Below are 26,995 nucleotides of genomic sequence, written 5' to 3' on the forward strand. Positions count from 1 at the left end.
ATGAGTTTGTGGTATCCCATAACTAAGGAGAAATAATTTCAAATAATCTACGAGGGAGCTGTGCTCTAGGGGAACAAAAGTTGTTATATCTTTATGGAAAAACCAAGCATTGTAGCAATTGTAAACCTCTAACATGATACATTATAGTCAGATAAGTCAAGCCATTATCATATTGACTTATGATCGCCACTAATAGTGACCGGAGGAGAAAATGTCTAAATTAGAAGAGTGAAAATACTGGTTTAGTGTACTTTTACAACTTAAGTATGATGCTTAAAATACAGCATTTGCAATTTAGTTAGATTGTCTTCCTCTTTTTTATTTTCACAAAATAGAGCACAAAGTAAACAAAATTATAAATTATGTTACATATCTTGAAGAATCACTTCTGGTTAATCCACAAAATATGATAATCCAAATAATATCCATATTGGCTGGCAAAGATTCCTTAGATCAAAGTCCACGATGCTGGTGATGACGAAAGTGGTATTGAAAGGTGATAATTACAATCACTGTAGTGAGATAAAATGTCCGTGAAGGCAAAGTAAATGATAATAAGCAGTCAAGTTCAGCAATCCATGGGTTGAAAAGGTTCTCTAATAATAATAATATTCCGCATTTATATAGCGCTTAATACATCGGAACGACGTCTCTAAGCGCTTAATAGACATATTATTACCCCGGTCATCGGATCCTTGCATGCCCGCATACGATGTATGCACCTTCTCCACTCCCTGGGGAGCTGTGTGCGCTATGAACGCCTAGCTTAGCCGGGTAATATAGGAGCGCCTTGAGCACCTAACAAGGTGGATATGTGCGCAATATAAATACCCTATATTATTATTATTATTATTATTCCAACAAGAGTTCCAAGACTCAATAAATTGCTAGGCATACTACATATAGGCTTTCACATCCTACCGGGTACCCATTTAACACCTGGGTGGAGAGTGGCAAAGTGTGGATTAACGCCTTGCCAAAGGACGCTAGGCCATGGTGGGATTCGAACACACGACCCTCTGATTACAAGGTGAGAGTCAGAACCGCTACAACAGGTTGATAATCTTGATGAGAACTGAGAATTCCCCTCTCAAAATAACTGTAAACAGTTCATTGGTGGTGGTGTGCAAATAATTCCACATCCGAAGTCAATGTTATGTTCCACATAGAGGTGAACTATGCTCTGACATGAAGACTGGCGTGAAATCTGATGTCTTGAAGCATTTTCCAGCCTTTTAATATAAATTTACAGCATACTGGCAGCTTCTATAGCATTGTCTTCAAAAACAACATTCTGTTTCTTACTTGAACACTCCAGTCTTACATGTTCTAGAAGACTCTTGCTCTTGAATGACTTCAGTGAAATTAAGAATGTAAACAACATAGCTAATCTGTTGTCCCGGCCCTTTTTCCCCAGTCAGCAGTCTCTATAGGCCCGTATTCTGAAGTCGGGTTTAACTTAAACCTCGGTTTAAGTTAAACCCGACTTCAGATTACGGGCCTATGAGTCTGCCAAGATCATTGTACATTTTCAAAAATACCAAACATTCAGCCAAATGCCTATATACATAGCAAAAGCTTAACCGAGACATTCTGGAATATATTATGCAGTGGATATCCTTATATGTAATACTTTGCTGTTTTCAGTTGTAAATGATCTAGTTATCAAATTATTCATACTGTCACATTGACAGTAACAGGATTGAGGTTCAATTCCTCAGCCACCGATCACTTTTATTCCCAAACATATGAAGACATATCTGTATACCATATTCATGATATTTTCATCCTGCTAATCCACCGCACCTTCTTAATAAAAAATAATCTTAAGCCTGTATAAAATCAACACCATGTTGATCCTATATGTTTGAATTATACGTGTTGGTTTCCCTTGTTGTTGTTGAAAAAGTGAAACCCGGGACTGTACGTTCCTCTTTTTAAAAAAAATACATTTTGTTCGAAAATAAATTGACCCCCCCCCGATTTAGAGCTAAAATACGTCATATCTGTTATCTCTATAGCTCCTCGGAATGTCTTCTTCCAATACCATCCCCTGAACGAATTGACCGTATCCTGGACTCCACCTGTAAACCTGGATGGTATCACTGGGTACAGTCTGGTGTACACCGCCAACGGTAACCAGAAAGAGGTTACCATCGACGGCCCTGGAGCAACGACCACCACCGTCCAAGACAACGATCTTGCGGGCAACCCTCCCTTAATTGTGCTCCTGGCTCCGATGATGAACGGCAATATTGATGGTGCTAATATTGTCCGGGCAACGACTCCAACAGAGCAAGGTAACACTTACCCCATCCAAGTGGGTGGTCAACCATGTGGTTGTTCCAGATACATGGATTGGAATGGGTTCGAATCTACTGAAAGGGAAATGGAATTAAATAATCATATAATTTTGAGTGACGCATATATATATTATATATAAGACAACTGGAAATGACACCGATTTATCTTTCATAATATAGAGTAGTATTACATTTTGGTGGGGGGGGGGGGGTGTTATTCTTTTATGCACAACTGAACTTTACTAATTGACTTTATTCCAATATTGCCATTTTAATTGTATTTGAATATGGTTTATATGTGTAATATGACTATAATAATGCTAATATATTGTATGTTTATGATGCATAACTGTAATTGGCTAATTGACTTTATTCCAAAATTGCCATTTTAATTGTATTTGAATATGGTTTATATGTGTAATATGACTATAATAATGTTAATATATTGTATGTTTGTGATTGACCTGCATTCAGAATAGAACCATGGACATGGTATTATGATTTTCACGTTGAATTCAATTGAGACATAATTAATACGAAATAGTGTCGTAAAAAAAAACTAAATGAAAACAAGTTTAAGTAATTGACCCCCTATTATGGGTATAGCCCACAAAATCAACAATGGCAAGGTACTTATAGGTCTATAACACTGTCTACCTGAAAATATTTTATTCCGAGGCGCAGAACAAACAAATAGAAATAAGAGATTTTGGATGAGTGTCATAGTGCTAAGAACTAATAATGCTAGAAAAGATTTTCTCGATGACTACACTCTAAAAACACCGAGTAATATTTTACCCCATATTGGGCTGTTTCAACGCAACATTGTGTGAAATTTACAAAATATTTGGTATTTTTTTACCCAACCAACATGCATGTTCCCATTCTACCCAATATCGGGTAAACCTTTTTTAAGTAGGTATGGGGAAAAAATAAGAGGAATATTAAATATCGGCATTTACAAATGATTCCAAGTACAAGATCTCCATAAAAATTACTCTGAGTTGAAATATTCATGATACCATGAGAAATCCTCGTTTTGCAAGTTTATGTTGGGTCAGCTTTGTCATACTTCTCAAAGGGTCTATATTCTTGACTGTCCTAAAATAAATGGGAAAGTAACGCCTATCTCTGATTTGAAAGGCAGGGCGGTACTGGACATTTTGAATTGGACATAAAATGAGGACACACTACTATCACACCTATACTTTGATCATAAAATGAGATCAAGGTCACACACAAGTGCTTATTTTAACGTTAACAAAGAAATAATAACAAGTACGTTAGAGTGTCGAGAAGTCGAGACGTCTCTCTTTGTTACGAGGCGATTGGTAGCAAAACAGGGAATTCGGTAACTCATTGTTTCGTTCTTTTTAAAGATAATATTTGAAAAAATGGAACAAAAGAAACTAAAACGCCACAGGAATTTTGACACTGGTTTTTCAAAGGTCAATTAGGCGTGTTATGAAACGCTTTGGAGTACTTTCCTTCTGTGTGAACTTATATTCACCAATTGCAAGGAGTTCCATGCTGAGGATACCTATACAAATGCAAAAAAAAACAAAAAGTAATATAGACAGTGGCAAAGTTTATAGCATTTAAAAAAGATTTCTCAGTAAATAAATATCACCTATCACTCACAGTGATTCAACATTGTGGTAACGTCATTACCACACAAAATTATCACATATACCAACTCGTGTTTACAGAATCACATGTACCAAATGCAAAAATGGATTGTACATGATACGAAAACAAATTTGAAAAGAAAATTGTCTAGAACAGTATCTTCCTTTAGTTTGAAGAAAAGGTAAATGCGAAAAAAGATATGGAGATGGAATAAAAAGAGACTTGACCAGAGAGTATGAACGAAAAACCAAAGGCACAGATAAAGAAGAATGAGGGTAAAACAGGTATAAAAGGATGAATGTGATATTTATGATGTAAATAATAATAATGATAATAATAATGATAATATAATAATAATAATATTAATGATTTTAATGATGATGATGATGATACTACTACTACTACAAAAATAATAATAATTAGAACTCATAAAGCGCAATCGAGGCGTATAAAAAAATGAAAAGACGAGAGTTTGGATGGCGTCTTAGTTCCAAGAACAGATAATTGAAAAAAAATAAGACTTCAGTTTAGATTTGAAAGACTTACATGATGACAGATTGCTTAAATTCAATTATCAGTTATTCCAAAGAGAAGGTGCTGTGGCAGAGAAAGCTCGATCTCCACAGCCTTCTCATGATTTAGGATCTTTAGAAAAAGCTGGTGCGATGAGCTCAGGCTTCATCTTTTACAATAATAATAATAATATTAAGTTCTTTTATAACGCATAACAAATAACAACGCATGTCCCTATGCACTTGGATGAAATTAAGGAAAGAAATTAGAAAGTAAGTAAAGAGTGTTGGGCACTGAATTCATTACAAGTTAAACAGATACTTTTTAGGGAAGTCTTAAACTTATCTAAATCATGTATATTTCTCATATAATTAGGAAGTGCATTCCATAAGACAGAAGAGGCATGTGCAAATGAGCGCTCACCATATGTTTTGGTACAAGTAGGAAATGCTGTGATGACACCACGGTCTTGACAGTGAACCCTGATAACCGACCATGATCATGATGATGAAAGAATGCGATGCACCTTCAGAAACTGAAAGTCCGGGGGAGTGTTTCATGAAAATTTTTGTCTGACAAGTTGTCAGATCTGACAACTTTCATTGATGTTGATTGGCTAAGGAGCACTGTTACTATGGCAACTGTCGGATGAAATAGGACTTGTCGGATAAAACGTCCGACAAGTCCTTTCATGAAACGCTCCCCAGGGCTTCTTGACATTCAATTCAATTCAATTTATTTACACTCTCAATAAAAACATGAAAAACATATATAAGGTACATAAGTAAAACATTGTGACAACATACAAAAAACATATTTATGAGAATGAGGGGCCAACAAAAAAGAGCAGATAGCCTTATTGAGCGTTGACCCAACAACTATAAGACAAAATCAATAAATATTACAAAAAAGATAACATAAATAAAAACATATATTAACACATACATTCAAATATATAGCGTAGTTATATAAGCAAATTAAGAATACAAACTTAAAATATGTAATTTGTAATAACGTTTGAAAGAATTGAGGGTTCGGCATGTTTTAATAGAATGCGGTAAATTATTCCAAAGAATAGGTCCTTGAAAATAAATTGAGTTATGAGAAACTGAGGTACGTACTCGTGGTACATGATAATCAAATAGACTGCGGGTATTGTGTTGATGAATCGAAAAATTAAAGCAAAATTTAGACATAATGGAATCAGGAATAAGTGATTTGGAACAAAGATACATAAATATTGCGATGTTAAACCTATTTAAATCAGAGTAGATCAGCGTATGAAATATCAGTATTGTGTTCTTGTATATAAAATAATGAATGATTTAGTTCCAAATTATTTAAAACCTTTAGTATGTAAACGGCCCGTGAAATACAGGACACGGTATTCTTTACGATGCCCCCTTCAGCTTCCGAAAGCTAGAATTGAACATAAAAGAAAATCTTTCGCATATGTCGGACCCAAATTATTTAATGCACTTCCTTCAAATTTACAAGTTTGTACCTCCTTGTTAGTTTTTAAAAAATTATGCAAAGCCTTTCATACGAATTGATAAAGAGCGAAATGATATTCCATTGATTTACAATGCTATGTATGTTTAAATTGTCACTTCCCACTCTATATTTTGGTGTTAATTGTTTCTGATGTTAGATATTTTGTATTTTGTATTTTTGATGTTGTTTGTTGTTGTTGTTCATAGTTATCTTGACATGTATTTTAAACTGCAGGGCGCCTTTGTAAAGCAGTTTTAAGAACTGAACAGGCCTACCCTGCAGTATAAAATAAATAAAACAAAATAAATAATAAATAAATAATAATAATAAATGAAGATCATGAAAAAGTGGCAAGGTATGGGCATTATAAGGGCTATTACAAATTATCCTCACGGCCTTTTTCTGAAGTATATATAATCTGTTTATAAAACAATCAGCGGAGTTTGACCAAACAATATTGCAGTAATTAATATGTGAGAAAATTAAAGCATAATATAACATAATCAAAATATATTGCGGAAAAAGTTTTAATCTATATAAAATACCAACACCTTTAGAAACACGATTGCAAACGCCACCATTGTGTTCATGCCACGAGAGTTTATCATCCATATAAACTCCTAAAAAATTTAAAAATGAAACGCATTGTATAGTTGAATTGTTGAATCTTATTTCCACTCTATCTTTCTAAAATTTTTTCTTTGTAAATATCATAAATTTTGTCTTAGTTACGTTTAAAACTAATCGATTGTTAATCAACCAGTTATTTAGTTTTTCTAATTCATTATTAAAATTATCCTGCAAAGAAACAATATTGTAATGAGACATGAACACACTGGTGTCGTCAGCATATAAAATGAAATGTAATAGTTTAGATGAATTGCAAACATCATTAATATACATGTATAACAAAAAAAGTAAGGGGCCCAGAATAGATCCTTGGGGGTACTCCGCATCGAATCGGTTTCAAACATGAATTATTATTACAAATTGATACAAACTGAAAACGATGTGATAAATAATTATTAAATAGTTTCCAGAGTAAACTGCGAATTCCATAAGCATATAGTTTTTTCATTAAAATATTATGGTTTAACGTATTGAAAGCCTTGCTTAAATCGATAAATAAACCAATCATATATTTTTTGGAATCAATAGAATCAGAAACTTTATGAATAAAATCAAGAAGAGCCATCGATGCGGAGTAATCCTTACGGAAGCCATACTGACCATTGTGTAAAATTTAGAAGAAGTGAGAAATTGGTATAGTCTTTTATATAGACATCGTTCAAAAATCTTAGAAAACAAAGGAAGAACTGAAATTGGACGATAATTTGAGACGTCATCTTCACGACCATTTTTAAAAACAGGAATGACCTTTGCTATTTTGAGCTTATCTGGAAAGAGACCTTTGGATATAGACAAATTAAAAATTGAACAAAGAGGTGAAAAAATGATTGGAATTATTTTCTTAACAACATTAACATCAATTTCATCATACCCTGCACTCGTTCCGTTTTTAAAAGAAGATGCTATATCATTACAAGTTATTGGAGTAAAATAAGCAGAACGAATATTCCATGAAAAGTCTGGCTGTTGATAATTACCAGAATAATGTTCAGTATTAGTAAGATTATAACCGATATCAACAAAATAGTTATTAAAAATATCACACATATCAGCTTTATCAGTAATAATTGAGTTGTTAACATTTAAGTTTGATATATTAGAATATTTTTTACTAGATCGAGATCCGAGAGCTTGATTTACAATTTTCCATGTCACTTTTATATTATTCTTGTTACTGTTGAATTTATTTTTGTAGTAAGCATATTTTTTCTTTTTCATTTCAATTGTGACCATGATCCTATATTCCTTATAAACCTTTTTTCTATAATCGGTTGGATTCTTTAAATATCTTCTATAGGCTTTCCACTTTTTCTTTATCCTTTTAATCAACTCTTTGTCAATCCATGGTTTAGAAAAAGATTTATTTTTAATACGTACTTCATGCAAAGAAAAACATTTATTGTATATTTCTAGAAATTTATCTACAAAAGAATTGTAAGCAAGATTTGGGTCTTTCTCATCTAAGTTGCAGGATATTTGCTCTAAACATTGATAAAACTTGCTAATACTAACTTCATTTATCGTCCTTTTCAAAATATCATTTGTCTTACCCTTAAAAATCAGATTATGACATATACAGAATATAGGAAGATGGTCACTAATGTCATCTAATATTACTCCACTCGACAGTTTTGTTAAATCATTTGTAAAAATGTTGTCAATTAATGTTGCCGAATGTGAACTTACACGAGTGGGATAATGTATCAATGGAAATAAGGAATTTGTCATCAAAATGTCTAAGAACTTATTAACATGTTGACAAGAGGAAACCATTAATAAATCAATATTAAAATCACCAAGGAAATATAGGCTTTTATTTTCACTCCTCAAACTATGGAAAATATTATTAAGTGCATCTAAAAACAAAGAAACTGATTGATTTGGTGGCCTATAAATTACCCTAATATAATACTTTTATTCTGTGTGATTTCCACTTCGACAAAAATGCTTTCAATATATACATCATTTATTTCAATGTCTTTTCTAGATTTAAAAACAAGATCATCCCTAACATATATACAGACTCCTCCACCTCTCTTATTTTTTCTATTATTAGACAGAAAATTATAACCATCAATATTGCATTGCACACTATCGTCTTTTAACCAAGTTTCACTTACACCAATTATAGAAAACTTAATAGATAGGTAGTTAAATAATGCAATAATATCATCAAAATTCTTCAATATACTTTTGCAATTAAAATGAATCATCGAAAATTTCTCATTCACACTGGTAGTTTGATTATCATAGAAAGCATTTTTAAAAGCCTCATGTGTATAATATGACTGATTTTGCCGATATGAATTTTCATCTAAGATACTAGGAGATATACATACGCGATATTGCATTCATATTTAAATTGTTAACAGCTCGCTGATATGTATTGTAAAAATACATGCTATTATACTAGAAACACACAACTTGGTAAAACCATGTACAAAACATACAAAGGACACAAACATTAGAAAAGTTAAAGTGATCGAGATTACTAAAACAATTGGCCACCGGTAGCCAAAAGTTATATAGAAAAAGACGTCATATTTCAGCAGATGCGTTATTTATTATAAAGCTAAGCAGTTGATCGTAAGGCTGATTTTAATGATTGACCATACTTAATACTCAATGTAATCACTCGTAGAAATAGGCCTCACGATAATTTTTTTTAGCATTTTGTTATGGAGTTCAGGGGACTATTTTGTTCCTGGGATCAGCAATGAAATCGAAATGACTTCAGCTAATCTCGAACTCTTTTTCATTCATGGTTACTGGTGTAAGAAGGGTGCACAAATTCAAGACTTTTGATGTTGCCGGCATTATTTTACATGATGATGATTGTCTTTATTTAGTATCATCATAATGATCATTTTATCATCATCACCATTACCGCCACCATCATCACCATGTTCATCATCATGTTCATCATCATCATCATCATCATCATCATCATCATCATCATCATCATCATCGGCATCATCGTCATCATCATCAAGTATCATTTTCATTTTTTCATAGAATATTATCGTTATTATTTCTACTATTTTCAAAATCATCATTGTTGTTATTATAGTTTACATTTGTTACTTGACTACTATCCTGAAGCAAATAGGCATCTTAATTTGGGAGCGTAACTTCTTAAAAAGGTTAAATCACCATCTTAAAGAATTCGGCGTTGTAGGGTTATGAGAGTCAGATTCCTTTGAGAATATCGCAGATATAGATTAATTAACTTATTGATATCTTCATTATACATAGACCAAGTCCTGCCACCTGCACCACCAGATGCAACTGTTCAGCGGACATCGATCAACAGCTACCAGCTGACATGGGCAAATACGAATGGTAACAGCCCTGTGGCTATCGAGGGATACGTTATTTCGTACGCACAAACATCAACTGGGACTGATATGAGCAGTATAGAAGTGCCTCCCGACAGGAACGCGGAACAGATCCAGGACCTCCAGCCAGACACAGACTACACGTTCTATCTGTATAGCCAGAACAATGGACTGAGATCTAGAGCGAACCTGACGACGCTACCTCCCGTGACCCAAGGTAATATAACATGTAGCTCATCGCACTCACAATATAAAGGTACAAGGTAGTGAGATATCCCAACTCTTAAAGTACCAGTCAACCCCAACAAAAGTTGATTTGAATAAAAAGAGAAAAATCCCTTGAAGCATAACACTGATAATTTCACAAAAATCTGATTTAAAATATGAAAGTTATAACATATTTCCTTTTCGCTTCACTTAATTCACAAAACACTTAATGCACATCCTGGTCTGTATGCAAGTGATTGATTACGTCACTCACTGTTCCTTTTGTATTTCATCATATGATATATGGAATATTCTAACCTCATTGTCAAGTGTAACAAAGTATTATAACTCTCTGAACATGTGGAATTATAATTTTTTTTGGACATTTCATTGTTCAGCCGATTTGGTCCTTGTGTCAAATGTATAAATATTGAAATATTATAGGCCCTATAATTCAAACGATAAAAAAACAGTGAGTGAGGGACGTCATCAACTATATCTCATTTGCATATCACTGTGTTGTGCGTATAACAGTACTATTTCGTTAAAAAAATAGCGAAACTTAAAAATGACATTACTTTTTTTTTTAGCATCCGATTATGATCAAATTTTCAACATTGTGCTTATTTGATCTTTCTCTGTTGGTTAAAATCAACATTTTTCTTGGATGGACTTGACCTTTAAGTAATTCTGCACAGTTTATACAACGTGAAATGGAATACTCAATGAAATGACGAGTTGGGATTATGCTCTGAAATATAGCCGAAGATTTGAACATCAATCTTTCCCAATCCATCCACTGTGCTTATTCCGATCTTTTAAGATATATATATTAAGAACTGCAGATCAGTGGATGATTACCATATTTCCCATGAAAGGTGACGCGAACCATTCTTGAATACACGAAGGCTATAAGCTAGTTTATATCGCACGAAGTCTACAAGGTCTTATCGATTTTGATTGTTGTTTCCCTCCAATTTTTAGATCTAAAGCCTCCTGAAAACTTTATCTTATATCAGCTGAGTCTTTCATCCATTTTGCTCCGATGGGACCCACCATCTTCGCCGGATAATTCCTTTGAAGACTACGTTGTCGTATACCTTAATAACGATAATGGACAAGTGCTAGAAGAGATCCAATTGGATTCGACGATAACCAGTTATGTTGTAACCAATCTTCAAGGAGACATTTCGTATATTTTCAGGGTTGTTACTCAATCCGGTACTGCAAGAAGTGAAAGCAATGAATTCATCGCAAAACCATTAGGTAAATTTTTCTAATCCTACTGGAGTGGAAGAATAAATACTCATGTCATGAAAACTGTAGGCATTCTTTTACAATTTACAAAAAAAGTTTCTTCTTTGAAATCCGAAAAATTACCAGAGGATTGTCAGACCTAGCTACGATTGATATTTGCACATTGAATTCCACATGTCGTATTATACCTTTTACAGACTAACCTAGTTCCTCGTTACGAGGTCACCAAGAAAGAAACATACATACATTTGAATTACTTTGTGTCGGGCATATTTTTTTACAACATCTTCTAGAATTAGCTGATTTTGTTTGAGGATGTATGACATTTAAGATAAGGAGCATGTGGGGCCGACATACGATGATAGATTCCTATATAAGTGAATGCTAATTAGTTTGTACATAGTGATGTTTAACATACGTCAAGTGTGATAACAAATTGTGCACATATATCGCGGACAATGTTATAATGTGATTACCACTGTTAAAATAATCAAATTGAACAGATTGAAGGTGATCTGGCACTGTGTTCCACACTTTGAACTGATTGGCCCGTATTCTGAACTTGGGTTTAAATTAAACAATGGTTTAAAGTTGTGGTTTAACTATGAAGAACCCATTGGAGCACAAATCTCTAACAGTATACATCCAATTTATTAACTCATATGACATCCAAATTGTCTGGGAATGATAACCGAAGTATTTTGAAGTATTTTTCCTCATTATTAAAGCAAAAGAAAACAGTAAACGTATCAAATATACAATATAAACAGAATGATAGAATTTTTGGCGTTAAACCTGACTTCAGAATACGGGCCACTGTGTTCCAGACTTTGAACACACTGTGAGACAATGTACTCTTTCCAGTACCCTAGACATGCCAAAAAGAACCTTGCTCAATCTTATCATGAAATAGTCATAAAAACATCACGCTAGACATTTCACTTTGGAGTAAAAAAAAAGATGAACCATGTCAAAAACGTCTTTTAAAAAACTTCGAGTATGTTAAAGTCGAAGAAACAAATGAAGGAGAAATCATTTTTATTACCATTGTTTCAAATTGATTCTCCCCTTTTCAGATCCTTTTGCAAACATTCAACTGATGGTCGGAGCAGTGACGGATCAGAAGGTAGAGTTGTCCTGGCAGAACCCCACCCTCAACAGGAACTTTGTTGTTCATCTTTTCAAAGACGACGGAACACAGGAGATCAACCAAACAGTGCCAAATCTGCCGAGTATTACGACTGTGATTCAAGATTTAATGTCTGATTCTACTTACGTCATTGTAGTTGAGGATTCCCTTACCTTGACTGTTCTTGGATCCGTGCAAGCAGTGACAAGTAAGAACCGTATACACATGTCGTTTCTCTAATCATTGACTCAAAGTATGATGTGCTTTTCATAGAAATGCTTTGAGTAGACTTATAAAAAAATGAATCTCGTTTTTATCTTCATATTGCCACATGTTGTACTCCTTTTGAAGATCCATGAATTCGCGCAAATAATTTCTTATTACGCAAATATTAGTCTCCTACCATGTAAGTCTAAAATTGTTAGCCCCCCCAATCAAAAATATGTAAGAAAATGATATCATACAAATCAGCAAATCACACATCAGATGGAATTTCTTAAAACTGTCAAAGATGTCGTGATAACTATGTGATTTTAACCATCAGGATATTTATAAATTCATGCATTAAATGCCTACCAATAAAGAGTAAACACTCAATTTGAATTAAAGTTTATTTTTTCTGGATGCATCAGAGTTGTTTATTGTCATGTAACGAATGTGATTTTCCTCCACAGATACACCACCTAACTCGGTTGTTACGGTGAACAGCAAGACTGCATCATCGGTTACATTTTCTTGGATAGGGTTTACATCAGCCACCAGCTATCGGATATCTTACATCAGTCAAGATAATACAGGGACCGGTGTCCTAAGCTCAACCATCCCCACATCCGTAGTGACTGGTTTGCAACCTCAGATGACTTATGCATTCTCTGTAGTAGCTACTGTAGGCACATCCGAAGTAAATGTAGGGTCAGTGACTGAAACTACAGGTAAGGCCAACCTAAAATGGTTATGCTAAAGTGTATTAACTACATACCAATTTTAAGAATAACGTAGATTCCAATTAGAGGTCGTTCCTTAGAAAACCTTTGTCAAATGTCCTTGCTTTGCCACTCTGTTACAAGATAGAATCAATAAAGTTGAATGTTGAACTTATACATAATTATGAAAGGTGAAAGGAATGTTTTCGGGAAACAAAGAGGGACAGACATTACCTAAATCAGACTTGACTATTGAAACGTATTTTCCTAAGGATATTCCAATTTTCTTTGATGATGTCTGTCGTATTCAAGACTAAAATGGATCAGTTTTTTATCAAAATATTTTTAATTGAATTACAGCTTTAATATTTCTCATCCAAAGCATCCTCTCTTGAGGTTGACTCTTCCCTTCAAACAATGTTATTCAGTGTTGTGGATGTTCTTTTTCACCTTCTATACACCCAGATACCGTGTCGACTATGGCTGTGAACGCCACACCAGGGACTAATACCATTGATTTGTCATGGGCCAGCATTTCTGATACTGTTGTGTACCAGATCGACTATCAGCCACTTGTTCCAGGTGGTTTTGCCGATCAGAGAAACTCCCTCCAAAATTTCTTCACCTTAACTGACCTGCTCCCAGTGACGACGTATAACATTACGGTATATGCATTCACAAGCAGCTTAGGCACGTCTGCCCTGGTGACAGTAGGGTCTGTCATTACGTCAACGGTCACAGGTAAATGAAGCTAGATGATCCGGATCCAAATAGATCTCTGCATGTTCAATATACCTCCCACCAATAAGGGGATGATAGTGTACTGTAAGCTTCTTGAACCTGGAACATTCGTGACCGAAAGCTTGTCTACAGAACCTCATATTATTACATGAATTTACAAAAGAGTAAAATCTCTTCTAACTTATTTCTAATATGACAGTAATTTCCTTAACGTAAGGCAGTTAACGATTTCTGATCGATATCGTTAGATAGTCTTTGCAGTCCATTTTCAGAAAACTTCAACAGGGGGCTATAGGGTTGAGAGCTCGATGGAGTAATTTATGTTTTAAAAAAAATCATTAAATAATAATAATAATATACAAAATTTATAGAGCGCTTTATACATACATGTATATCGTGGAACGTGTTGTTTTAACATGTGTCAACACTGTTTTAAAATTTTCATTTCAGTTTTAAAACCACCAGAAAACTTTATTTTATACCAGCTGAGTGTTTCATCCATTTTGCTCCGATGGGATCCACCATCACCGCCTGACAATTCCTTCGCGAACTACGTGGTCATATACTTCGACAGCGCTAATGGAGAAGCGCCACAAGAGATACAATTGGATTCGACGGTAACCAGTCATGAGTTGTCCAATCTTCGAGGAGACGCTTCATATATCTTTCAGGTCGTAACTCAGGCCGGTAACGCAAGAAGTGAAAGCAATCCGTTCATTGGAAAAGCATTAGGTAATATTAACCCGAAGACCTGACCCGATGGAATGACACAAGCCATCAATTTTACCTGTTCACCATGAAACACTCTAACTTATTTCATGTTCGACCCGTTATAGCGCACATTCGGTGTTTTTTATTTAATTGATTAAAATTTGTTGGAAAAAATGAGGGTTTCAACTTTGTTTCTTTCTTTTATATATACATGCATACACACACACGCCTGCACAAGCCAGGGCCATGGGAACGATTTTTTCCTTGGGGGTGCTGATGCAAATTTGAAAAGCAAAACAGAAAAGTGTTTCATTGCAAAACGAAAGGGCATTTTGGTTCAGAGAAATTTGACGAGCCAAAAAAAATTGAAGGTCATTATAGGTCCAGAGAAATTTAATAAAAAAAGAGATTCACCACAATTAGTACGTCATTTCTGTTACATTTTCCACACCTACTAGAATTCCAGGGGATGTTGCCTATGGAGAATAATACACGCAGCACCCTCTAGAAAAATCGCACCCCCAGATTCCCAGGACCATTGCACACGCATGTACGCACACCCTTCATATGCACGCAAATACTTTACAGTTCCCGACAAAACAAAACTGAGAATTATCGATACTTAATTATAAGTTTTAATCACAAATATGATAAACAAATGAGGTATCATATTAAAAGCTTCGAGACTCCTCATTTATTCGATGCTGGTACACGCCCGAGCGAGTTAAACAACTTAACAAAATATATGAGGGACGGAATCCGAACTAAAAAATAGTAATCCACAGGTCCCAAAAGTTCAATATCTGCTCTTTAATATGATACCTATGATATCTCAATCAAAGAAAACTATCAAGGACAAAATATTCAAATTGATAATTTACATAAAATCACATTTCGTTTAGATCTTTCTGCAAACATTCAACTGATGGTCGGAGCAGTGACGGATCAGAAGGTAGAGTTGTCCTGGCAGAACTCCGACCTCAACAGGAACTTTGTTGTTCATCTTTTCAAAGACGACGGGACACAGGAGATCAACCAAACAGTGCTAAATCTGCCGAGTATTACGACTGTGATTCAAGATTTGATGTCTGATTCTACTTATGTCATTGTAGTTGAGGACGTACTAACATTCTCTGTTCTTGGAGTAGTCCAGGCAATGACAAGTAAGAACCGTACACACCTGTCATTTCTCTAATCATTCACTCAAACTATGATGAGCTTTTCATAAAAATGCTTTGAGTACAGTATATGGAATTAAAAAAAAGAATCTCGTTTTTATCTTCATATTGCCACGTGTTGTTACTCCTATTGAAGATCCATGAATTCAGCATAGTATTTCTTATTACGCAAATATTACTTTCCTACCGTGTACCTCTAAAATTCTTAGTTCCCCAATAAAAAATATGTATGAAAATGATATCATACAAATCAGCAAATCACACATCAGATGGAATTTCTTAAATCTATCAAAGATGTCGTAATAACTATGTGGTTTTAACCATCAGGATATTTATAAATACATGCATTAAATGCCTACCAATAAAGCGTAAACACTCAATTTGTTTTAAAGCTTTTTTTCTCTGGATGCATCGAAGTTGTTTACTGTAATGTAAAGAATGTGTTTATCCTCCACAGATACACCACCTAACTCGGTTGTTACGATGAACAGCAAGACTGCATCATCGGTTACATTATCCTGGATAGGGTTTACATCAGCCACCAGCTATCGGATATCTTACATCAGTCAAGATAATACAGGGACCGGTGTCCTAAGCTCAACTACCCGAATTTCAGTAGTTACTGGTCTGCAACCTCAGATGACTTATACATTCTCTGTAGTAGCTACTGTAGGCACATCCGAAATAAATGTAGGGTCAGTGACTGAAACTACAGGTAAGGCCAACCTAAAATGGTTATGCTAAAGTGTATTAACTACATACCAATTTAAAGAATAACGTAGATTCCAATTAGAGGTCGTTCCTTAGAAAACCTTTGTCAAATGTCCTTGCTTTGCCACTCTGTTACAAGATAGAATCAATAAAGTTGAATGTTGAACTTAAACATAACTATGAAAGGTGAAATTAATGTTTTTGGGAAACAAAGAGAGATAGTATCTGAATCAGATTTGACTATTGAAACGTATTTCCCTAGGGCTATTCCTATTTTCTTTGATGATGTCTGTCGTATTCAAGACTAAAATGGATCACTTTATTGACAAAACATTTTTACTCGAGTCACAGCTTTAATATTTCTCATCCAAAGCAACCTCTCTTGAGGTTGACTCTTCCCTTCAAACAATGTTATTCAGTGTTGTGGATGTTCTTTTTCACCTTCTATACTCCCAGATACCGTGTCGACTATGGCTGTGAACGCCACACCCGGTACTAATACAATTGACTTGTCATGGGCCAGCATTCCTGATACTGTTTTGTACCAGATCGTCTATCAGCCTCTTGTTCCAGGTGGTATGGCCAATCAGAGGAACTCCTTCCAAAATTTCTTCACCTTAACTGACCTGCTCCCAGTGACGACGTATAATATTACGGTATATGCATTCACAAGCAGCTTAGGCACGTCTGCCCTGGTGACAGTAGGGTCTGTCATTACGTCAACGGTCACAGGTAAATGAAGCTAGATGATCCGGATCCAAATAGATCTCTGCATGTTCAATATACCTCCCACCAATAAGGGGATGATAGTGTACCGTAAGCTTCTTGAACCTGGAACATTCATGACTACAGAACCATATTATGATTACATGAATTTACAAAAGGGTAAAATCTCCTTTCTAAATTATTTATTCTATGACTGTAATGTCCCTTAACGTAAGGCAGATAACGAATTCTGATAAATACAATTTATCATTAGATAGTCTTTGCAGTCCATTTTAGTAAAACTTCATTATAGGGTTGAGAGCTCGATGTAATTTATGTAAACAAATCATGACATATATCGTGAAACATGTTGCAATAACATGCGTCAACACCGTTTTTTAAATTTTCATTCCAGTTCTAAAACCACCAGAAAACTTTATCTTATACCAGCTGAGTGTTTCATCCATTTTGCTCCGATGGGATCCACCATCACCGCCTGATAATTCCTTCGGAAACTACGTGGTCATATACTTCGACAGCGCTAATGGAGAAGCGCCACAAGAGATACAATTGGATTCGACGGTAACCAGTCATGTATTGTCCAATCTTCGAGGAGACGCTTCATATATCTTTCAGGTCGTAACTCAGGCTGGTACCGTAAGAAGTGAAAACAATCCGTTCATTGGAAAAGCATTAGGTAATTATAAAACGTAGAACCTACCCGATGCTATTACCCGATGGAATGGCATAAACCAATCATTTGTCCCTGTTCACTATGAATCACTCTCATGTTCGATCCGTTACCAGCGGTGGCCTTTTGTTACTTGATTACATTTTATTTGGGAAAAGACAGAGTGTCAACTTTGTTTCTCTCTATGCAGACACCCACACACGCATGCACGCACACCTTTCACTTGTATGCTTTACAGCGAGTACCTCAAAAAGATAAGCAAACTGGGAATTATCGATGCTTTAATTATAAGTGTTAACCATAAATATGATAAACAAATGACCTATCATTTTAAAAGGTCTGGTGACTCCTCTTTCATGTGATATACCTTAGATGGATACTTATTCACGCCCGAGTGAGTGAAACAATCTGAACAATACGAACAAAGGATAGGGACAAAAATCATTTGACAGACGGTATCTGATTAACATAAAATAAATCCACAGGTCTCAATAGTTCAATATCTGCTCTTTAAGAATGTTAAATATGATACCTAAATGAAATGAAAATGATCAAGGAATAACAAAGTTCACATTTCGTTTATTCAGATCTTTCTGCTAACATTCAACTGATGGTCGGAGCAGTGACGGATCAGAAGATTCAGTTGTCCTGGCAAAACCCCAACCTCAACAGGAACTTTGTTGTCCATCTTTTCAAAGACGACGGAACACAGGAGATCAACCAAACAGTGCCAAATCTGCCGAGTATTACGACTGTGATTCAAGATTTAATGTCTGATTCTACTTACGTAATTGTAGTTGAGGATTCCCTTTCCTTGAATGTTCTTGGATCAGTGCAAGCGATGACAAGTAAGAACTGCACTAAAAAGTTTCATTAATCACTTTCTAAACAAAATCTTTATCAAATCCCAATGAGTACTCACAAAATAGACATAAATTGATATAAGTATTTCTTAAAAGGCTAGAACATTCACAATTCTGCCCTTTACATCGAATATTACCATAATGATGATTTTACTATTGGCAAAATCTCTGAAAAAATAACAACAATATTAATGGTTATATTTGACAATGAAATAATAATTATGGGCAAAACACGTGGTGTCTTCAGAATTATTCAAATGGTCATCTAATATGTATTGAAACGATATACTAAGTACGTAAAGCAAAGAGGAGTAAAATAAGTGGAGGTAGGACTCCATCCTAACGTATGATGATTTCCAATTTGAACTCATGGGCAATTGAGTGTTTACTAATTAAAGATTTGTAAAAGGACTGCGTCTATTAATCACGTTGAATCAGAATAAGAAGTTAACGATTTCAAATTTCCACAGATGCGCAACCCAACTCAAATGTTAGAGTGGACAGCAAGACTTCAACATCGGTAGTACTATCTTGGATTTTGATTCCATTTGCGACCAACTATCGGATATCTTACATCAGTCAAGACAATGCAGGGACGGGTGTCCTAAGCTCAACCATCCCCACATCCGTAGTGACTGGTTTGCAACCTCAGATGACTTATGCATTCTCTGTGGTAGCAACTGTAGGCACGTCCCAAATAAATGTAGGGTCAGTCACTGTGATCATAGGTAAGTCTCTTGTGTGAGTTTGAGATTTAATATTTTGAATCCTCAAACAGCTTAGTGTAAAAAGCGCGGCGCGTTACTAGTATCATACGTCTAACGAGTCTGGCCAATATGATTCTGTTGCGGGCGACATATTTGATGTTTCCCTCAAGTCCAGTTAATATTATATAATTATCTCAATTATCTCAATATACAAACTAAATTGCATCGACGCGTTATGTAGAACACTTTGCTTTGCAAGTTTTCTTTCTTTCAGATGTGCAGTTTTAAAGGGGAATCCAACCCAAATAAAAACTTGTTTTTATAGGGAAAAGAAAAATCAGACAAGTTGATAGGTGAAAGTTTGATCAATATTGGACAAACAACAAGAAAGTTATGAATTTTTAAAGTTGTAAATATTGGTAATCACCATACCCATGGAGACTTCAAATTGGCCGCATATGGGATGTCATAGTGATGTAAGGTAAGGACTACTCTTCCTTGTACTCCAATACATATTTTGGCTAAAATGTCATTTTTCCCAAAAGTTTTATTTCAAATTATATTTTTCTTTCATGAGGACATGAAACAATATACTACCTGGGTTATATTTAGATTACCGCCCCAGGGGAATGGGTACTTAGGAAAAAACCACAAATCCCTGATAATAAAGTACACGGCCTATGGGAAAGTTGTCCTTGCCCCTTGTCATAATTTACTCACTCAGTTGCCAATTTGAAATGTACATAGTATTAGTGATCTCAATTTTAAAGCAGCTATAACTTTCTTATTGCTTGTCCGATTTCTTTCAAACTTTCACCATTCTGTTTAATTTATTTTTCTCCTTCCCAACACAACATTTTATGGCCAAGGCTGGATTCCCCTTTAAACTATATAATAACCTATGTCGAAGTGGCAATTTAGAATGTACAGTTCATATTTGTCGTAGAGTAAAAAAAAAGATTGTATGTGTGATGCTGTACTTCATGCGAACATAATGCTATTCAGTCTTTCTTTCTACGTTTTTAATCTTTATATTCGCCTGTCAGATGCAACATTATCTGGATCAGTAAATGTAAGCAACTTGACACCCACGACAGTTAGTCTTCAATGGACTCTCTTTCCTGGTAATGTTATTTACGAGATTGTCTACACTGGACCAGACGGTAACCCGACAACAGTTTCATCTGTGTTAAATGGAGCCAGTCTTATCAACCTTAGTCCAGGCACTCCCTACAGTATTCGAGTACAGGTCAGAGACTCAACAGGAATAACTATCATAGGCACTACTTCTATCACGACGCCAGGTAAGGTTATCACTTCTTTCCGGTTGGTTGTTTCATAAACTTTTCGTAATGTTACGCACAACGCGCACGACTGGAACATGATCTTAGGTGCTATGGGCTACATAGGGATAGTGTGGCACAAGAAAGGTCACCGGTCGTGCGTAAAGTCTTGCGTAACTTTACGAACAGCTTTATTAAACACCCACCAGGGGTGGATTGACGTGGATGTTCAGGCGTGATAACTGAGTCGATATAGCAGGGGTTTCAGATTCCGGCGATTCAGGTTTGATTAGTGTACCAATGCCAGTTGGTAGGCATTTATCCTCTATTATCCTCTATACCAGGTTCCTACATCGGAGAGGTCCTCCTAAGCCTTCCTCTAGTTCTTACAGGCATTTACTAAGATTAAAAAGAATCCCACCTAACCACACTACCTCCATCGATCAGAATTTTTTTCTTTCAAATTTTTCATTAATTGAAATAACGTCACACTGTTCCCCATCATAGTGACTTCTGATACGACCCCGCCTGCGGTAATCTGTCCGCCCGACGTTAATCGGGTACTTGAGAGCGGAAACTCTGTTCTAATAGACGTGGGACAGCCGATAGTTAGTGACAACTCTGGATCTGTAGAATTAGTCACTTCGACCCTACCAACCGGAAATCAATTCTCGATTGGAACAACCATGGTGACATTTACCTACAGAGATCCAGCTAACAACAGGGCATCTTGTTCCTTGTTCGTTCTTGTTTCACTAGGTAAGGGGGATAATAATAATAATAATAATATAATAATATAGGTATATTTTTACCAAGGGGAGCCACTTCAGTTCTGAAAACTGTTCTCCCAGTGGGCCCTGCTATTATTATTACCCCGGATTTTGCTGGACTGCCTAGGCGTTCAAGAATTCAAGGAATTTCTTCCTACCGGTTACCCTCACATCACCTTGGTTGAGTGCAGCACAATGTGGATACATTTCTTGCTGAAGGAAATTATCCTTACAGGATAAGGAAACCACTTGCAAGCTGTTGTTATTTGTGGCACATGGAACATTAGACAAGCGTTACGAACATGTTGTTGTACATATTAAGTCAAACTTAAGACGGTTTACAGGATACATTCAGTCACACAACACACACACCCACACACATATATTCATTTATTCCCCAAATATTTCAAAGAAAGCTATCCATGGGGGGGGGGGGGGGTGGGGGATACGTTGGTTAACTGGTCTAAAAGGATAGTATCAAAATCGAAAGGAGTTTTACCTTGAAGACATGTTACCACATCCATCTAAAGTAAACTTCTTATCCCTTCTACTTATCCAATCTTATGCTACATTCTTACCCATTGAAGCTACTACAGATCGACGGATAATCAGTCATTGGTAATAGGGCGATATCTTATGTCCGTCAAAAGTCGGTTTCGTCGGTGTAATACACTTATTAATCAAAGCTTTTGAACCTTAGTATACATCGCAAAGTATTCGAAAGGTCATCTTATGGTTGTATACCTTGTGATTTTTTGGGGAAAAATAAGTCATATTAATTGACTCATCAGCGATATGGGAGGGATTTATAATGAAGATGCTCTAACCGCCTCAAAAATCAATGCTGAAAATATCCTTCAAAAAGGTTCAATACAAATGGTCCTACGTTCCCGTAATCAATGTTCAAGCTCAACCCCAATTTAAAGACACGATTTTGAGACCATAAGTAATCTCTTTAAAATTGTGCATAGTTGTTTGAAAAGAACGCAATACAAGCAAACTAGAAAATGCCTGACGAGCACTCAAATATCATATTTAAAGCGAATATACACCTCAGCATCTTTGCAGTTGGAGAAATAAATATCATTTTTCTAAATGAAAATGAGCAATGCGTTTAATACAAGAAGCATTATTTCGTTGATTTGTTTTAGTTCTATATCCAATTACAAAAACGTGATTATTAATTTCTGGTTTTATAGAAAATGTCTTAAAACGCAGCTGCTGTCTCAGGTCGCCGTATTCGTTGTTGATGAATGGTTGATGGTTGATGAATTCAACAAGTTTGTGTCCTGTGCACCAATTGCTGCAGAGATCTTACCTAGCTAGCTGATATGGATTTAAATCTATTATGGAAGTTACAAGAAACATCCATATATTACCTGGTTCCTGAAAATAAAATAGACAAATTTCTTGGCATCTATATAAGCAAAAATGTTACATGCATATAAAAGAAAATAAATAGCAACCATTTAAAGGAGTCATGTTCTCTCATTTATTCCAAGTAAATATATATTTTTTCTTCACAGTAACACCAATAATTGTCAAGGAAGTGACGCCAACAACGGCTACGTTGTCTTGGACGACTGTGCCAGGTGTCATAGCCTATGACATAATATTTACTGGTCAGAACAACTTCCAGAGGTCTGTCATGTCACCAACAGAATGGGTCTTTGTAGCAAATCTGTTGCCAGGACGCCCCTACAACGCTCGTGTGGTGGGGAACGTAGCCAGCCAAGGTGGACAAGTGGAAGTTGGAATGACATCATTCAACACAAGTAAACCATTCATGTCATGTCACTGAGATTAAATCTGACTTATTACATCGGATGGGGAGGATTTTGACAATTTATGGTGCTATTTGTCTTCGGTTATTTGTTCGAAGAACACGCTTTATCGAGACGCATTACTCCCTACATTATTACATGGCAGTGTGTAGCTTGGTCTTAAGATATTTTTTGTTAGGAAAGAGAACAGAAATCTGTTACTGTAACGGGATGCGTGTAAAAATGTAAATATTATAGAAGGCAGTGTTTATTAAAGACGATCGGGGTCATGATATTTTTTTTTTACTTTTGAAAAACAAAATGAATATCTAAATAAAAAAATAGTATTACGTTAGTATTAATTGGTATTATATAATCAACCAAATTTTTTTTTCCACAGGTCAACCAAATTCTGTTACAGTGACTGGGGTAACGACATCAACCGCCAGTTTGTCATGGGTTCCACTTCCTGATACCACTGTCTTTTATCAGATCGTATTCACAGGACCTGATGGCGTTATTACTACATATAATCTTCTGAATAATTTTATGAGTCTTACTGGCCTAAGTCCAGGCTTCGCTTACAACTTTCGAGTTCAAACGGCTGTAGGTAACACTACTGTTGTAATAGGCACTGCGGCAGCAAATACAGGTAGGATGCCTGTTTGAATAAATGGCAATTCACAAATTAAATAATTGTTTAACTAGTTAAAAATTGCATTGATGAGCCATTCCTTTTGTGAAGTAAGTTTAATAGAATACTAATGCTGATTACCATTTACGTTGATGGACATATAGTAGAAATTGTGACATCAAAGGGATTGGCGTTAGGACTACATATTATATATCAATATTAAATCATTTTATTACGTTGGAAGAACACGGTGTGTAGTTCTTTTCCTACATAGTCAGGCCACATTGGACCTTAGATTAAAATTTGATTTTGAATTAATATTTCCTTTAAAAAAAAGTAATTTACAGCCATTCCACATATAAAATGTTAAGAGTTTGCAAGAGGACATCGTCAAGAGATATTCGAAATAGTGACCGACCTCATATCTACAAAACGTTATATTTGACATCATTCAGAAATGAAATTGAATCTACCCACGCTTACAGTGAAATTACACCTTGACGCTTAGTTCGTTGACTAAAAGCAGAAAAAGTGGAAAAAAATAACGGTGAAGGTTTGATAAAAATCCATCAAAGAATGACAAAGTTATGAATTTGAAATTTTGGTTTATGTCGTGTGATATAAATTGCCCCAAAATGTCACTTTCTAACAAACTTGAAAGAATTTTTTTGTGGTGTGGACATACTATCAGACACATCATTTGTCACCCCTTCATAACAAATGTTTTATTCATCTGTTTCAATGAAAAAAAAAAAACCCACGGAATTCTTAGGATTCTCGTTCCATGATGTATGACGTCACAAATTACCTTCACCAGTGTTTTTCTCAAAATCGTCATGATGAACTTCCCCTTCAATTAAATTTTCTCTCAAATCTTCATATCGATACCCTAGGACCGCTGATACCTAGACCTGCACCCCGGGATGTCTACTTTCAGTCCCATGAGTTAGACTACTTCACAGTGTCCTGGACACCCGAGGACATCACCGACGTGACAGGTTATCTGGTAGCCTATGAAGCTGGTAGTGCTGGCTTCCAGGAGACAATCAATGATCCTACGGCCACCACGATAACCCTACAGGATGACACCCTTGGCGGCAACCCACCCAATGGGGTACTAATCGTTCCTTTCGTATCAGGAATGGTCAATACGCAATATATTGTACAAGGAAACGAGGCTCCCCTGCATGGTGAGTATCAACATATATTCTGTATTCTGAGGTCAGGTTTATAGTTTAAACACTAACTATCGATAGCCAATCGTGACATAGAGCAATAGAGATTATCAGATAAATCGACAATTTGTCTTGGGAATAAATAACGAGATAACTGAATTCACTGTTTTACCATTAGAAAAGAGCACAGTAACATAAGAAACGTAATATATATATATTAAAATAGAGATTTTTGACTCCCTATAATTTTAGCACAGAGTCAGACCATGGTCTCAGTTAAACATAACGTCGGATTCCTTCCGAACCGTCGTATCAGTCAATTTTGGTATAAAAAAAAAGAGATATTTTTTTATTTTGGCAGAAAATGAAAGTACAAATCCTATTCTATTTATAACTAAGTTTCTAGGCAATAATTTATTTTAGTTTCTGAGATATGAGGGGATTTTAACGGCGATGACATACATTCTTTAAATAAAATGAGCAAATCCCATTGGAAACATGTACTCTAGCAGAGCGATACGACGTTTTGACTGACCGCGATTTCAATGCGCACGGTCAGCCAAACCGTCATGTGCGGCCATCGTGACTGCATGGACTTTGCATTGAAATCACGGTCAGGGTTGTTGTATCCCAATGGCATTTTTGTACAGGGGAGATCTAAACCGCTCAAACCGAAATTACAAGCATGGAGCTCTTTGCGATATTTTCTCTAATCCTGGTTTTGGATACCAATTTCAAGCAATTGTCTTGGTCTTTCGAACCATGTATTTTTTCTACCAATGAATATGTTGTAAGGCTGGGGAACTAGGTGTGAAAATTAAAGTAAACTTTGAAGTCGATTTTCTCTGAAATTGGTATGCACCGTCGTATGTGTGATACGACGGTTCGGATGACCGCCGACGATAATATAGGCCTTAGTGTTAAACCTAGGTCATGGATACGAAAACAGCAAATATAACAAAAAATGTGGAATTGAATGATAATTTTTTTACATGAGGACATCGATCTTTACCTAGATGAAGTAAATGGATCAGTAGTAGTTTGAAATAAATTGTGACTTTGGCACTCCAATGTTTAACTGCATGGGTATGACACTATGGGTCGTTATTTCGAGATATTGAACAAAAAAATATGGTTCAAGTCTTACAATTGTTATATAGTCATCTCTCTTCTTTCTTTTCCATGTCAGTGCTGCCCCTTGAAGCTCCAAGAAGCGCTACGGTTCAGAGAACGTCAGCGACCAGCTATGAGCTCAGATGGGTTAGTGCACCTGGTGTAGATGGTTACGTGATATCTTATGCAACAACGTTAACGAGAGACAACACCTCTAGTCGAGAAGTGCCTTTAGGCAGGACGTCCGAGCAAATCACAGGGTTACCACCGAACACAGACTTCACGTTCTATCTGTACAGTCAGAAAAACGGTCTTAGAAAACGTGCAGTTTTAACAATGGTTTCTCAAGGTATGTATATATCTCAGTACTACAGATATGATATTATCGAAATTCAAATGGGACCATTTATGGTCAAACCTTTCACTTCGGATATATATTCAAAGTCTGCAGGAGATTCCTTTTGGAGCACACCTTGAGTTTTGTTGTATTGAATGAACGTTCAAGGAACACATCCCTGATAATAGGT

General features: G+C 35.7%; 2 protein-coding genes across 2 annotated transcripts in view; both read left to right on the top strand.

The window, feature by feature from the left end:
• LOC129269615 (fibronectin-like) lies at window positions 1–23,975 on the top strand. Its single transcript, XM_064105795.1, has 17 exons — window positions 1–4; window positions 2,022–2,300; window positions 9,825–10,124; window positions 11,099–11,380; window positions 12,448–12,708; window positions 13,175–13,432; window positions 13,889–14,164; window positions 14,615–14,896; window positions 15,778–16,038; window positions 16,511–16,768; window positions 17,221–17,496; window positions 17,885–18,166; window positions 18,748–19,008; window positions 19,494–19,751; window positions 20,777–21,034; window positions 21,521–21,772; window positions 23,310–23,975. The coding sequence occupies exons 1-17, from the start codon at window positions 1–3 to the stop codon at window positions 23,582–23,584; spliced, it is 4,323 nt and encodes a 1,440-aa protein (XP_063961865.1). The 3' UTR covers window positions 23,585–23,975.
• Window positions 23,976–24,095: 120 nt separating this feature from the next.
• Window positions 24,096–26,995, top strand: part of LOC135155730 (hyalin-like) — a 38,534-nt gene continuing 35,634 nt past the window's right edge. Inside the window, exons 1-3 of the mRNA XM_064105797.1 lie at window positions 24,096–24,198; window positions 25,074–25,370; window positions 26,545–26,817. Of these exons, the coding sequence (XP_063961867.1) occupies window positions 24,096–24,198; window positions 25,074–25,370; window positions 26,545–26,817 (673 nt within the window). The remainder of the gene's footprint in view (window positions 24,199–25,073; window positions 25,371–26,544; window positions 26,818–26,995) is intronic.

This window comes from Lytechinus pictus, chromosome 10 (genome assembly GCF_037042905.1).
Source record: "Lytechinus pictus isolate F3 Inbred chromosome 10, Lp3.0, whole genome shotgun sequence".
Lineage (NCBI taxonomy): Eukaryota > Metazoa > Echinodermata > Echinoidea > Temnopleuroida > Toxopneustidae > Lytechinus > Lytechinus pictus.

Bases quoted from the DNA above. Each gene is read 5' to 3' on its own strand.
- LOC129269615 (XM_064105795.1), top strand. The intron at 14,897-15,777 runs GTAATATTAACC...CATTTCGTTTAG, and splicing joins GTTCATTGGAAAAGCATTAG to ATCTTTCTGCAAACATTCAA. The intron at 19,009-19,493 runs GTAAGAACTGCA...AAATTTCCACAG, and splicing joins ATCAGTGCAAGCGATGACAA to ATGCGCAACCCAACTCAAAT.